The following is a 13,815-nucleotide window of genomic DNA, read 5'->3' as shown; positions in this document are numbered from 1 at the left end:
TTGCAATCACGAATTGAATAATCAATTAACAAATACAAGACATAAAATTACTTAGTGGTTATTCGATTGCAGCAAAGAACCGACAAAAGGCGTGAAAAAAATAAGAGCAATAAGGGTTATGTGATTTACTCGACCGTGAAATTAAATCTCCAGGTAATGGATTACTATGATTTAGAAGGCAAGGGTATTATGGTCCATTTGGTTATGTTTTTTATTTTTCTTGATTTTAATATATAAAAAAGGATTCTTAAATAATAAATTATGTTTATAAAATAAATTTGGGCAGATCCGATATTTTAAAACATTAAAAAGGGAAAATATGATATTTAGAGTTTAAGCTGGGCAAATACGATATTTAAACGTTTAATAAGGGTATATATGAAATTATCCATTGTTTTTACTGCTTCATCTTCTAATCTCCTGCAGCAGGTCATCACCATTCTTCGTTCAGAGTTTTCCATGACTAACCTGGGGCACTCTGAACTATTTTTTGGGTATTGCAGACACTAGAGACAGCCATGACATGTTCTTATATCAGAGAAGTATGCCATCGAGATTCTTGAGCGGGCTAAGATGCTCTATTGCAAACCTGCCCACACTCCGGCTGACACCTCAGTTAAGTTTGATGGCACATGACCTCCTGTCACTGACCCGACGCTCTACAGGAGCCTTGTAGGGGCTCTTCAGTACCTTACTTTCACAAGACCTGACATTACATATGATGTTCAATAGGTCTACCTTTACATGTATGATCCTTGAGAGCCTTACTTCACCGCTCTTAATTGCATTATGAGATATATTTGTGGTACTGTTGATTACGTCCTACAATTATATGCTTCTTCGTCTCGTGGTCTGATTGCCTACTCTGATGCTGATTAAGCTGGATGCCCTTCTAATCGTCGCTCCAACTCTGACTACTATGTTTTTATGGGTCATAACCTTCTCTCATGGTCTTCTAAGAGACAGGGTACTATCTCTAGGTCCAATGTTGAGGTTGAGTATTGGGGCGTTGCAAACACGATTGTTGAGACGTGATGGTTGCATAACTTGCTTCGTGAGCTTCACTACCTACTCTTTTCCGCTACACTTGTGTACTATGATAACGTCAGTGCCTTTTATTTGTCCATCAATCCGGTTCAACATCAACACACAAAACACATAGAGATCGATATTCACTTTATGCGAGACAAAGTTGTTATGGGTCAGATTCATGTCTTGCATGTCTCATCTTCGTCTCAGTATGCTGACATCTTCACTAAAGGGGTTCCTTCGACTTTGATTCTTGACTTCAAATTCAGTCTGAACGTTTGCTTTTAACCTCCCGTTCTGACTGCGGGGGGATGTTAGTTGTATATATTGTATTCTACATATGTATATTGTAGTTTTTTTTTATTGTGTGTCTCATGTATAGTTAGTCCACATTCATAGCCTTTAACTTGTTTGTATTATATAATTAGTGGAATGCAATTATTCATGGGGAAATCATTTGTTTGTTAACAAGTATGTTGGTTACTTCATTATTCGTATGTATTCTTGATTGTTGTTCTTGCATGAGAGAGAGAGAGAGAGAGAGAGAGAGAGAGAGAGAGAGAGAGAGAGAGAGAGAGAGAGAGAGAGAGAGAGAGAGAGAGAGAGTATTTTTTCTTTTAATCTAGAAGAATATAAACAATATATAAAAAATGTTAAACTAAAATAAAATAATTTTCTTTTATATAATAAAAGACCAACCAAGTTAAAAAAAAAAAAATTAAACCATAGGGGCCAAATACGTAGAAATTTCTAACATTGTCCTTTAACCATATGACAACTTGCATAACTCTGTCTAAATACTATACCTGGCGACTGGCGCGGCGGGCGACGGGAGTCATAGTTGCTTAGTTGGTGGTCCACGGCCTATTAGTTCCCGGGATCTTTGGTCATGGGCCTAAGCCCAATTATATATAGTTTCAGACTGATTTGCATCGTTTTCATACATTTTGATATTTATTGTCGGCTGTTTCCAATTCCTTACTTTCTTTCACTTATTTTTTGTCCCATTTCTCCGTTAATTTTGCCAGGTGATAACATCCACATTTCTGCTTTCTCCCCGATCTCTCCGCTACTGTAAGATTTTCACACGCAGAATCTGCATTCATCTTCTATCACTCGACTTCTATTCTATATAAAATCAATTTCTAGATTTTGATCCAAATCCAAATCAAATAATGTGCTAAGCTAGATCTACGTCGGCATACTGATAACTGATCTGAAGCAACTTCGATCTTTTTCTCTGTCTTCAGGTTTAATGGCTAGCAAGATAGATCATGATTACGATTACTTACTCAAGATCGTCTTAATTGGCGACTCCGGCGTCGGGAAAACCAATATTTTGTCGAGGTTTACCAGGAACGAGTTCTTCCTCGAGTCCAAAGCCACCATTGGCGTCGAATTTGCTACCAGAACTCTCCAGGTTTCAATTCTTTCGCAGATCTACAATCACAAACACAATCATTATAACTTATATAAGATTTTCTGTATTTGCTATAAGTTGGATCCATGATTTGATCGCAGGTTGAGGGAAAAACAATAAAGGCACAGATATGGGACACAGCAGGGCAGGAAAGGTACAGAGCGATTACAAGTGCTTATTATCGAGGTGCAGTTGGAGCTCTTCTTGTGTACGACATAACTAAGAAGCCAACTTTTGATAATGTCCAGCGGTGGTTGACTGAGCTGAGAAACCACGCCGACGCCAATATTGTTGTCATGATGGCTGGAAACAAATCCGATCTGGAGCATCTCCGAGCAGTGGATGAGCAAGATGGCAAATCATTTGCAGAAAAAGAAGGCCTTTCTTTTCTCGAAACATCAGCACTTGAATCATATAACATCGAGAAAGCATTTCAAACTGTTTTGACTGAAATCTATCACATCATTAGCAAAAAAGCATTAGCAACCCAAGAAGCAGTCGGTGGTGCACCTGGAAAAGGGACCACCATTAATGTCGGTGACTCTGTCTCCTCATCTGCCACCACAAAGAGCTGTTGTTCATCTTGAGAGCCTAGATTCGGTATTTTTAGTTCTTGCTTCTTGTTCATTTACATAAAGGAAATAGTGTGAAACTGTGAATTGTGAAAGTGTATGTTTTAAGGATATGTTATTATTATTATTATTATAAAGATTCAATTTGTGCAGTTACATGATGAACTCCGTATCTACCTTCACATAAATCTTTAACTTTGTGAAGAATTTCATTCGAATCGATATTTGTTTCGATTATTACATGACAAGATAATACTATTTTTCCCCTTGTGATTGCCCACACATGTAGATCATGAACACCATCAACTCCATTGATGCTGTTTAAATCTTTTTTCAAACCAACAACATCGAATTCACTTGGTGTGCTCTCCATTAATATAGAAATTATGTTTTTAGCCATTGGTAGAGTTGTAGCTAGAGCAAAAACAGAGGAGATCAAAGTACAAACCAAATCAATGATTAACCAATCTGGTTTCACCCATATCACCAATCCAGCTATCATCACTCCAATCGATTGAATCATATCCGATATCACATGTAAATATGCCCCTTCAATGTTTATGTTCATTCTCCCACTCTTTCCTTTAGAAGTTGACTCCACCAAATTTGAACTCTCTTCTTTATTCACATCATGCCCATGATCATGTCCATGACCATGACCATGATCATGAGCATGGTCATGACCTAGCCAGATGACCATGATGAAGTTGATTACAAAACCAAAAGCTGAAATGGCAAACATCAACCCACCATTCACGTCTGATTGTTTATGAACGATTCTTTTGATTGCTTCGGAGATCAAGTACCCAGAAATGACCCAAATCATCTGTACAGATAAAAGAGCACCCAAAACCTCGATTCGACTGAATCCAAATGACTGATGTGGAGTTGCTTTCCCAACTGAAGCCCAAACAGAAACCAGAGAGATTGAGAATCCACCAATGTCAGTGAGTAAATGAGCTGCATCTGAAAGAACAGCTAAACTATTTGATTTTAAACCTCCGATAATCTCAACTGCCATAACGATTATGTAAAAGAATATGAGTCCAGAGAGCTTGGCTGTAGATCTGGATAGTTGTTCTGAATCAGAAACATTATGTTCTTGTTTGGAGAAATAGCAACAACGATCACAACAGAGTTTTTTCAGCTTCGAAGCTTTTACCATTTCCAGTTCTGGGAGATGGTGATCTGTGACTGGAATCGGAATTGCAATATGATGATGTTCCATCTGCATTAGTAAATTAAGGCGATCAGATCTCATATTTTAACTTTGAATCATTCATATTTTGAACAAAACCTTAAGAAAACAATCATAACTATCGATGATTCAACAAAACATAGATCTGTTAATACTTAAGCTTCAAATCATACACCAGCAGTCCAAAAAAAACGATTAATGGTGTTCGGAAGAGGTTCGAACTTTGAGTTTGACTCGTGGAATTGATGAATACCAACAATTATTTGATCAAATCAGCGGATTCGAGCAACATATTGAGCTTAAAATAAACGGAGAGATCAAAACAAAGATATGTAATGATAGAGCGAAATTTAGGGTTGACTTATTACCTTTTAGTATGATCTGATGAAATTGAAATGGAGAAACTTGGACGAAAACCCTAGTTAGAGTTCAGAAGTTCCGATCTGAATGAATTCGTATTAAAGGTCGCGCTTGTCTCAATTTGCATTGGTCTGTTCATATGTTAATGACAATTACGAAAGGGTCATGCTATCCACACCTGTAAAACGTGTAAAACATCTTGTTTTTTGAACAATATTTTTTTCAAACTTCTAAACATCTTGTTTTTTGAACAACATTTTTTTTCAAACTTCTACTCTTTTAATTTCATATTTATATTAAAAAAAATCTCCCTACTTTATTCTCATATTTCATCATCTACCTCTACCCTATTTAATAATTGACATGCTTGTTAAACCATTTTTTTTCTATCATCACATGATTTGATTTTAACAGTTATCGTGATCCAGTGAACAGAAGGACAAATATGAAAAGAAATCAAATATTTTTTTTATCTTTTATTCCTACCAATCTTCATAACCATTAGATCAAAGCAAAGTGTCAAAACTAAAAAAATAAAAACTTAAGATAGAGAATTAATGGATTCCTTATGTCATTGTTTTATATGAGTATAAATACATGTATAAAGAAAAAATAAAGGGTATTTAATTTTCAAATATAAATATTTAGTTGGAGGACATTTCTTAAAAACTAGAAATTTAGACCATCGACTTAATCAATGAATGGTTATATAATTCTAATATGTTCTTTTATAGTTTTATTTAATATTTAATGAGCATATTTTACTAGAGCATCTCCGATGCAAATTGATAAAAAGAACAAAATTTTATCCCAAAGCATATAAATGTGTATAAAACTTTTTATATCTCAAGTGATTAAATCAAGTTATAATAATTTTTAATAATTACAAAAAATATCTACATTATTAAGAAATTTAATAGTTAAAACTAATATATTAAAAACATGAAAATATAAACTGAATTTCTTAAAAATAAAAGGTATAAACTACATGTAACATTCCTAAAAAATGTAAGAGATTTGAAACGAATGTGAATAGTTTGATTAAAATCGTAATTTGGTCATTTTTATCAAAGTGGTGAGATTATAAAGATTTAGTATTATGAATTAGTTGAAATATGTTAAAAGTTATCTTTATGATGACTTATTATGTTAGTGTAAGTGATTTAAGCCACTAATTGTATATTTAGACCACAAGGGTAAAATGTAAAATTTTACATTTTGGTAGTTACTTTGTGAGTTAATGGATTTAACATCATGTGTATTAAGTCATAAATGACTTAATGGGGTTGTTAAGAATTTTCCTTCGTGAGGCTATAAAGTTTATAGAAATTGGATATAAGATGAGAAAGATATGTTCAGTTAAAATTAGAAGGAAAATTGGTAACAACTGGAACGAAATCAGAAATGAAGTATGTTGAAATGCCGATTGCATGATGCTTTAATTTTGTTTGACGAAGACGGTGAAATATGTTGCTTAATGAGGTATATACTTGGTTACCGAGGTATGTACCTCCAAACTACATTCGGAGCACCAAGGCATGATTTGTCGAGGCATGTACCTCCGAACCACATTCGGAGGGACGACACATAATTCGTGGAGCTATACCTACCGAGGCTACTAAAACAGGAAAATAAAGTAAGGTTAAGAGAACAAGCGTTATGTACAAGCAACGAGTATACAACTAATAATCCTAACAAAGGTCAGGTCGTACAGTACTTAAGGCCACTAACGGTTCTCCATTAACAAACTGACATGACTGGTGACTCCTCTTTGTTACCATTCTTATACGTTCGGCAACGGGAGCATTTATGAGGATTAGACCCTTGTCTGCACAATACATTTCGGATCGCATGTTCCTGAGATGAGTTGATATAAAGAGAGCCTCGGTAGGTCGGTAAAGGTATGAAAAAAGTACTTGAACTTACATTTACTATTCATTTTATCTTTGCCTGACTTTATCATCGGAGTGTTCTCCCGGGAGCATTCTCGGTGAACAACTCACTTGTGTGTTGTTATCTTAGGATTCATACCTTCTACATCACCGACGTTACGGGATCATCAAGAGCCGAAATCCAGATACGCATCATTGATATAACTGAAAATAACATTATACTTAAGTGAATGTGACGTGTTCAATAGGTGAAGCATGACGCGTCAAATGTACGTTGCTTAAACTTTATAGAACTGGAACACGACACATGTATGTTTCTCGAATGTGACACGTCCATGAGGATTACACGGTGTGTAATCGCCGAAAATAGATAAGTTGATAAGTTTGAAAGTAAGTTCATTTAGGTCATTTCTTCCATGAACGACTCAGAGCAAAGCTTCGATGATTTTTGAAGAATAAGGTCAGATTTCTTGGGAAAAGGTACAGGGACTGCAAGCTTGGAGAAAATTAAATGAATCAAAGTAACTCCTTATTTCTCTAGCTAGCTTCTATGATTCATCCATGGTGAATTTTGTATGAATTTGCATAATTGATTCAAATGCTTTGAATATTTAGTATAATGAAGTAGTAAATGTTTCATCTATGATTCCAAGCTTAGTTTGAAAGTTCCATGGATGAATTGTTGAGTTTTGGTGTTAAGGGTTATTAACCCTAAATGATGAAAGTGATGAGACCTTTGAATTGACTTAAGGGAAATGAATTAAGTCATATATATAAGCTAAATTCATGGAGCTTAATTAGTTTTGAAAGAATAATTTGTAATGTAAAATTTGGTGATCAATTGAATGATCATTGTGAAAACGGATTGTAATTAAGCTCTTAATGGCTTAAGACAAGTTCTAAGGAGCTTGATATGTTATTTGAATATGGTTTGGCAAAGAATATTGATCAAGTGCATCAAGTAGAGACTAAAGGCCAAAGTGATAGCTAATTTTCACTAACTAACAAGGTGAATTTTATGGATATTTTTTAGCTAACAATACGTGGCTTGATAAAGTAATTATTATGTTTTAAAATATTCTTACTAGAGTTTGTTTATGATTATGCTTATATGTATAGTAAAGAGGAGACCTGGTAGTATTGTAAATAGGAGAACAACCCAAAGCTAACTTATGAGTACATGTAGTATTGTAAACAAGTACATAGTTAATCAAGTTTTTCTCATATGAAAATACTTATGAAAATTGATTAAATACTTCAACATTTGATGTTTATATGTTTATATGTATTGTGGATAGGGGAATTGTTAATAGTTCTATGTATATTTGTGAGTTGGGTATTGGGTCTTATGTTACTAATGCATTCATATGTAACAAGTACCCGTAATGGGACGAATGAGACTCTACTGTCATGGTCTTCCCGTAGCAAAGTAGTGTCTAAAAATGCGACCACAAAGGGATTGATTCTCCCGAGTTTAGTAAGGAGTCGGTTATTAATTGGCAATGGTCGGGTATCTACTCCCCATATGTGATTTATGATACCGCAATGAAATTCATTCTTCTGTGGTTAGTAAGGAGTCGATTGTTAATCGGCAATGGGTATGCATGGAGTACCCTTCCAAATCAGCCTTACGCGGCCGACATAAGACCAATATCGGCGGCCTGATGAAAAAATGGATAGGTTGAGGGGAATACAAATGGTCTCATAGGTGAAGAAAAGATGCGTTGGTGAGGAGGAAAAACAAGGAAAGGGTGCCAAAGAAAGTAACGAAGGTCGTCGATGTGATCTGGATGCGCCATAAAGTTAGAATAGATGAGGTGAAAACTAGGGGTTAGAAGTATAGCTAGTTTATTATTATATAAATAATAAAAAACTAACAAAGAATTAAAATAAAAGTAAAATAGTAATTTAGATTGTTAGGAAAGCAAACGATATTGGTCAAGAATCATAACAAATCTGATGTCACTTGCCAAGTTCTGATGACCCTTTTTAGGATGTAATGCAGAAAACACACGAACCAAAAGCACACAAAGACACAATATTTACGTGGTTCGGTCAAGGTGACCTACGTCCACGGTAGGAGGGGAGTATTCTTTATTTACAGAGTTCTCAAACAGGGATTACAAGTACAACTCAACAGATATTCGACCTACTCACTAAGGATACAAAAGACACACCAAATGACTTAACAAACATCCATATTTATAGTGAAGGGATCAGACCCAAAACACTAATGGGCCGATTGGCTCATAGGCCCATGAATGGTGTCAACCAATCACAATCTGTCATGCATCAGCTTCGGGAACATTCATCATTAAATGAGTATCAACAACACACATGATGAAGCATCATGATCCATAGTGGCTCATCATGATTCAAGAGTGGCACATCAAGATCACCATGGATCATCAACCACCATTATGGCACATCAAGCAATAATCCTTGAGCATCTTCAACATATGAGCAACCTTGAACAATCTTGAGCATCATAGAGGACTTCACAACATAAGTGGCTCATCAAGGGATACCATCGATCAGGAACACATATGGCACACCAGAAACACGTGTGGCACATCAAGCCACCTAATGGCACATCGTGATGCACAAGTGGTGCATCATGATCATTAGTGGCACATACATGCTTCAACAACACATTAATACTCCAGAGTACTCCATGACACACTATAGTGGCACACCTTGTACCAAGGTGACGCATCTTCCTTAATCATGACACATCTAGCTTCAAGGTAGCGCATCCTCCTTCAAAAGTGGCGCATCTCTTTCTCATGTGGTGCACCTTGCTATCCAATGGTGCACCGTACTACCTAATAGCGCATCACAATTGCCCCTTCATGATGATCCGTTCTTTTGTCACATGATTCGTTTCTTTGTTACATGATCCATTCCTATATCACAAGATCCGTTCCTTTGTGACAGGCTATACTTTTGTGGTTTGGGCTAGGCATTCTAATGTATAGGTCTTGGTAGGATGTTAGAGTGTGTTGTGGTGGTTGTGGTTTGTTAAGTGGGTGTGTGCGGCTGCATACTTGTGTGTGGCCATACACGTGTGTGCGGCCGCACATGCTGTGTGTGGCCGTACATGTGTGTGCGGCTGCACACTTGTGTGCTGTTTCATGTGGTATAAATAGTCTGAGTCTGTGTCAGTTGAATAGTGACGTATGTATGTGTTTCCCAAGGTGTACCTGACATTTATGTGTAATAGATGTGTGCATGCTTGGCTTAATTCTCTTTCTACTTCTTCTACACTCTGTTTGATTGCTTGCAATTCATTGATCACTGATTTGGATCTATAGATCAGGGACTTACAATTGGTATCAGAGCCTAATCAGTGTCAATTTGAAGAATCATAAGAGTGTGCGGTTGAAGATAGTTGTGGTTTTTGAAGTGCACTTATATTTTGTATCGAGAAACTGCGTCTAATCTCTGTTTTTACTAGTTTGAAACCAAAATTCACTCAAAAATCTAGTATTTTTGGGTGTGCGGTTGAGACTTTGAAGGTGTGAGGCTGAGATTTTGAAGGAGTGCGGTTAAGGAGTACGGTTGAACGAGTGCTGCCAAGTGAAAGGCTAGGTGTACTGCCCAGTGTGCTGCCAAGTGTACGTTTGGGTGTGCGGTTAGTCTGTGATGACAAAGTGTGTGCGGTCAGCTTGTGCGGTCAGTGTGTACGGTCAAAGTGTGTGCGGTCAGCTTGTGCGGTCAGTGTGTACGGTCAAAGTGTGTGCGGTCAGCGTGTGCGGTTAGCGTGTGCGGTTGGAGTGTGAAACTCATTTTTCTTGGTTCAAAATTTTTCTAATTTTTGATCTTCCTGTTGAGTTGTCCCTTCTAGAAAAAGACAAAATGGAATCTCAAAGTCAAACTCATTTCTACGAACTTGATACTGTCATGGGCACTACTACGCGTATTCCTAGATTAATGTCTGCAGATGGTTTTCCTGAGTGGAAATACAGAATTGAAAAATACATTAAAATGAAGGATTTCAAAGTCTGGAGAAGCATTCTTAGAGGCCCTGTTAGAATCACTATGACAGTTGGAGGTCAAGTGATTGATAAAGCGGTTGAAAACTACACAGATGAAGAGTTTGAAAAGGTGGAAGAACAGGAAAGGGCCCTAGCCACTCTAACCATGGCACTATCTCCTGATATTGCTCAAGGCTTCCGAGAGTATACTTCCGCTAAAGATTTGTGGGAAGCACTAATTGAGGTATATGAAGGAAATGAAGATATGAAGGAGAGTCGCCAGGACATGCTGCGACAAAAGTTCAATTTGTTCAACTACGTTCCTGGAGAGATTCTTGAGGCACAGCTGCAGCGATTCACAACTCTCACCACTGACATGAACATATCTGGAATTTTCTTGACCAAGTCAGAATCAACAAGAAGCTTCTGAATGCTCTTCCTAGATCATGGGACATGAATGTTGCTGTGATTAAGAAGACCAGGGATCTGAATCGTCTCACGCTTGCTGAAATCATGGCGATCATCAAAGCTTGTGATATTGATGATAAACAAAGAGAAATCAACCATGTGAACTCGTACTCTACTACAAATCTTGGAATCTCATCCAACAATGCTCTCTCATCATTCATGTCTTCCTCAGGTCAAGCTTTTGCTACTCAACAACCTCAGATTCAGACCTTCACTGCTGCATCATCCATTTCTCATTCTCAAAGCTAGCCATTTGTCACTCCACAAGTTGTTCCCTCTCCAAATGTGCCTGTTGTAGCCTCTTCCTCAAACACTAAAGACACTGATGAAAATCTGGCTCTAGCCACTGGGCTTGTTAACTGCTACAATGCTTTTGTAGCTGGAGAGCTTCCACCTCAGCTGTCATTTGCTGACCTGGATCATATTCATACTGAAGACGTGGAAGAAATGGACATTACATGGCAGATTGCTATGGCTGTTTTCAGGGCCAAGCAATTTGCTAACAAAACAGGGAAAAACAATTGGGGCATGAATGCTGATAAAAAGGTAGGATTCAACAAGGGCAAGCTATGTTGTTTCAACTGCCACGAGCCGGGTCATTTTGCTCGTGAGTGTCCAAAACCAGATCGTAGGACGAACAACAACAGGACAATGGTTGCAGTGGGAAACAACCGTGCAGGTGCTGCGGTTAATGGTGAAACTGCTATGGTCGCTCAGTCCTTTGACTGGGAGGACCAAATTCAGGCTTTGAATATTTCAGGGCCAGAAAATGCTCACCTAGCTCAAATTGATGATGTTCCCATGAAGAATGATGAAGCTGATCCTGAAGTTGAAATGATGGAAATGCAGTTTGCTCTGATGGTATCTTCTACTTCCGAGCCCAGGAAGAGTGAGGTAAATCTACCTTCTTCTCAGGCATGTAATGAATATGTCAAACTTCTTCATGATGAAATTCAGTTATTACGTAGAGAAGTAGAGGACCTTAGATATGAGGGCTATCAGCTTAGGAAAGGACAGAAACCCCTTAAGGCCCAGTTAGAGACAAAAGTAAAGGAGTTTAAGAGAATTCAAACAGAATATAGTGAAAAATGTGAGCTTTATGATTATGTTAAAAGACAAAATGATGAGTTAATTACCGAGCTTGATACATTAAAAAGACAATTTGAAACTGCAAATTTTGATTTTAGAAAATTTGATGGATTAAGCGAGGTAGTTGCCAACATGATTGATCACTGCATGTAGTTTAAACGAAACCAACAAAAGGGTCTAGGATATGATAGTGTACCTCCTCCTTATAATCATACATATCAATATCAACCCCTATCCAAGGATGAGATTGCCAACGAATCATTTATGGTTTATGGCAAGCCGTCTGGTTTCGTTTCAGGTGGATTTATTAATGTTGAAAGTACTAACATTTCTACTTCCCCTGCATATCAGCCATTAGATCAGGCAAAGCATGAAGCTGGAGAATCTGTTTCTGTTTTTGTTTCTAATTCTGATATTTCTGTTTCAAATGAAAATGTTTGTGTTTCTGATGTTGAGACTGATAATGTTTCGTGTGATGTTTCCACATCTGCTACTATGGAACTTAATTTCTTTGATTTGTTTGATGAATTGTTTGGTAATTCTGATGCTTGTGATTCTCATGAAAACCCATCAATTCCACAAGTCACACCTTCTGAGGCACCCTCACTTATCTCACAACCTATTTCTCATGCATGTTATTATGAGAAGAGTAAGAGTGTCTGTCAAGAAAATAAATCTGAGAAATATAGTACAAGTTCAAATAATAAACAAATTTGTTTTAATTGTGGTGTTGGTGGTCATATAGCTAGGAATTGTCAAAATAGGATCTTTGTGAGCTATATGTCACCAAGAGGAGAGAACGAATCTCGAGGAAGGTCTTTAATTAGAAAATCCTCAAGAACTCGTTCTCGAAATGATGATTGGAAAGATGATCGAAGCAGAAAAAGGGCTGTTTTTCAAAAGAATAAAAAGGTTTTTTCTAACAAAGCTCAAAATAGTTTGCCAAAACCGAACAAGGCTCCGCCAAGATCGGTTTCGTCAAAAAGCAATTCTGGATCTTCAACCACTTCTGGTAGAACATCCAGAGGCTCAGTGCACACTCATAAGAAACCTATTTCAAAACCACCCGAGAATATTGTAAAACCTAAATATCATTGGATGCCCAAATCAATTTCCAATCCATCATCTTCATCCTCTGAAGTGATTAGGAATGAGGATCCTAATTTGAAATCATTAAAAGATAAATCGGAGAAAGCGAAAAGGAAACCCAGGACAGTGATGACCTGGGTTCCTAAATCTAAATGATCCCGCTCATCATGTAGGGACAGTTGCGGAGGAATGTCGTCGGACCGTGGTATGTCGATAGCGGCTGCTCCCGGCACTGTTGGATTAGGTGTCTAAGCCCATAACTATAATTGGTATGTACTTGAATTGACAGCAGCACAGTCCTTTTGGGTTGCCCTCAACCTAGCAACTGGACAAGGAAATTATGAAAGGAGAGATATTAATTTATAAGATTAATAAATTAATATATATATATATATATATAAATGATTTATTAATATGTTAATGGATTAATATATTAATTAGAAATCATTATGTTTAATTAATTGTTAGCCAGAAATTAATCAGAATTGATTTTGGGGTTAAAAGAATTAATTATAAGGTGCAGGGACTAGTTTGCAATTATCTAATAGTTGAGTGGAAGGCTCTAGAACCCCCTTGGAAGAGGGTGGACGAAATCTTTAGGGGAAACCCTAATAATTTCGTCCATAGGGGCTTGGATAAGGCCCTTGGGTTTGCTTAGGCCCTAAGCAAAGGATAACTAGGGTTTCCCTTAAACCCTAGATCCCTCAGCTATATAAGGAGC

The 13,815-nt window shown here is 37.1% G+C and overlaps 1 protein-coding gene and 1 pseudogene across 2 annotated transcripts; one reads left to right on the top strand and one right to left on the bottom strand.

Annotated features, from left to right (window-relative positions):
• Nucleotides 1–1,682: 1,682 nt before the first annotated feature.
• On the bottom strand, nucleotides 1,683–4,802 carry LOC145128632 (metal tolerance protein A1 pseudogene; annotated as a pseudogene). Its single transcript, XR_013717021.1, has 2 exons — nucleotides 4,588–4,802; nucleotides 1,683–4,249 (listed from the first exon to the last, which is right to left on the bottom strand). The product of XR_013717021.1 is annotated as a metal tolerance protein A1 pseudogene (transcript).
• On the top strand, nucleotides 2,285–3,177 carry LOC145128633 (ras-related protein Rab2BV-like). The gene is made up of 2 exons (XM_079063447.1): nucleotides 2,285–2,449; nucleotides 2,551–3,177. Exons 1-2 carry the CDS (start codon nucleotides 2,285–2,287, stop codon nucleotides 3,034–3,036), a joined length of 651 nt encoding a protein of 216 aa, XP_078919573.1. The 3' UTR covers nucleotides 3,037–3,177.
• Nucleotides 4,803–13,815: the final 9,013 nt, after the last annotated feature.

The sequence above is a fragment of the Lactuca virosa genome, chromosome 8 (assembly GCF_052849685.1).
Source record: "Lactuca virosa cultivar CGN04683 chromosome 8, Lactuca_virosa_CGN04683_v6, whole genome shotgun sequence".
NCBI classification, from domain to species: domain Eukaryota; kingdom Viridiplantae; phylum Streptophyta; class Magnoliopsida; order Asterales; family Asteraceae; genus Lactuca; species Lactuca virosa.
Note: the sequence above shows the minus strand (reverse complement) of the source record. Positions and strands in the feature narration are given on the sequence as shown.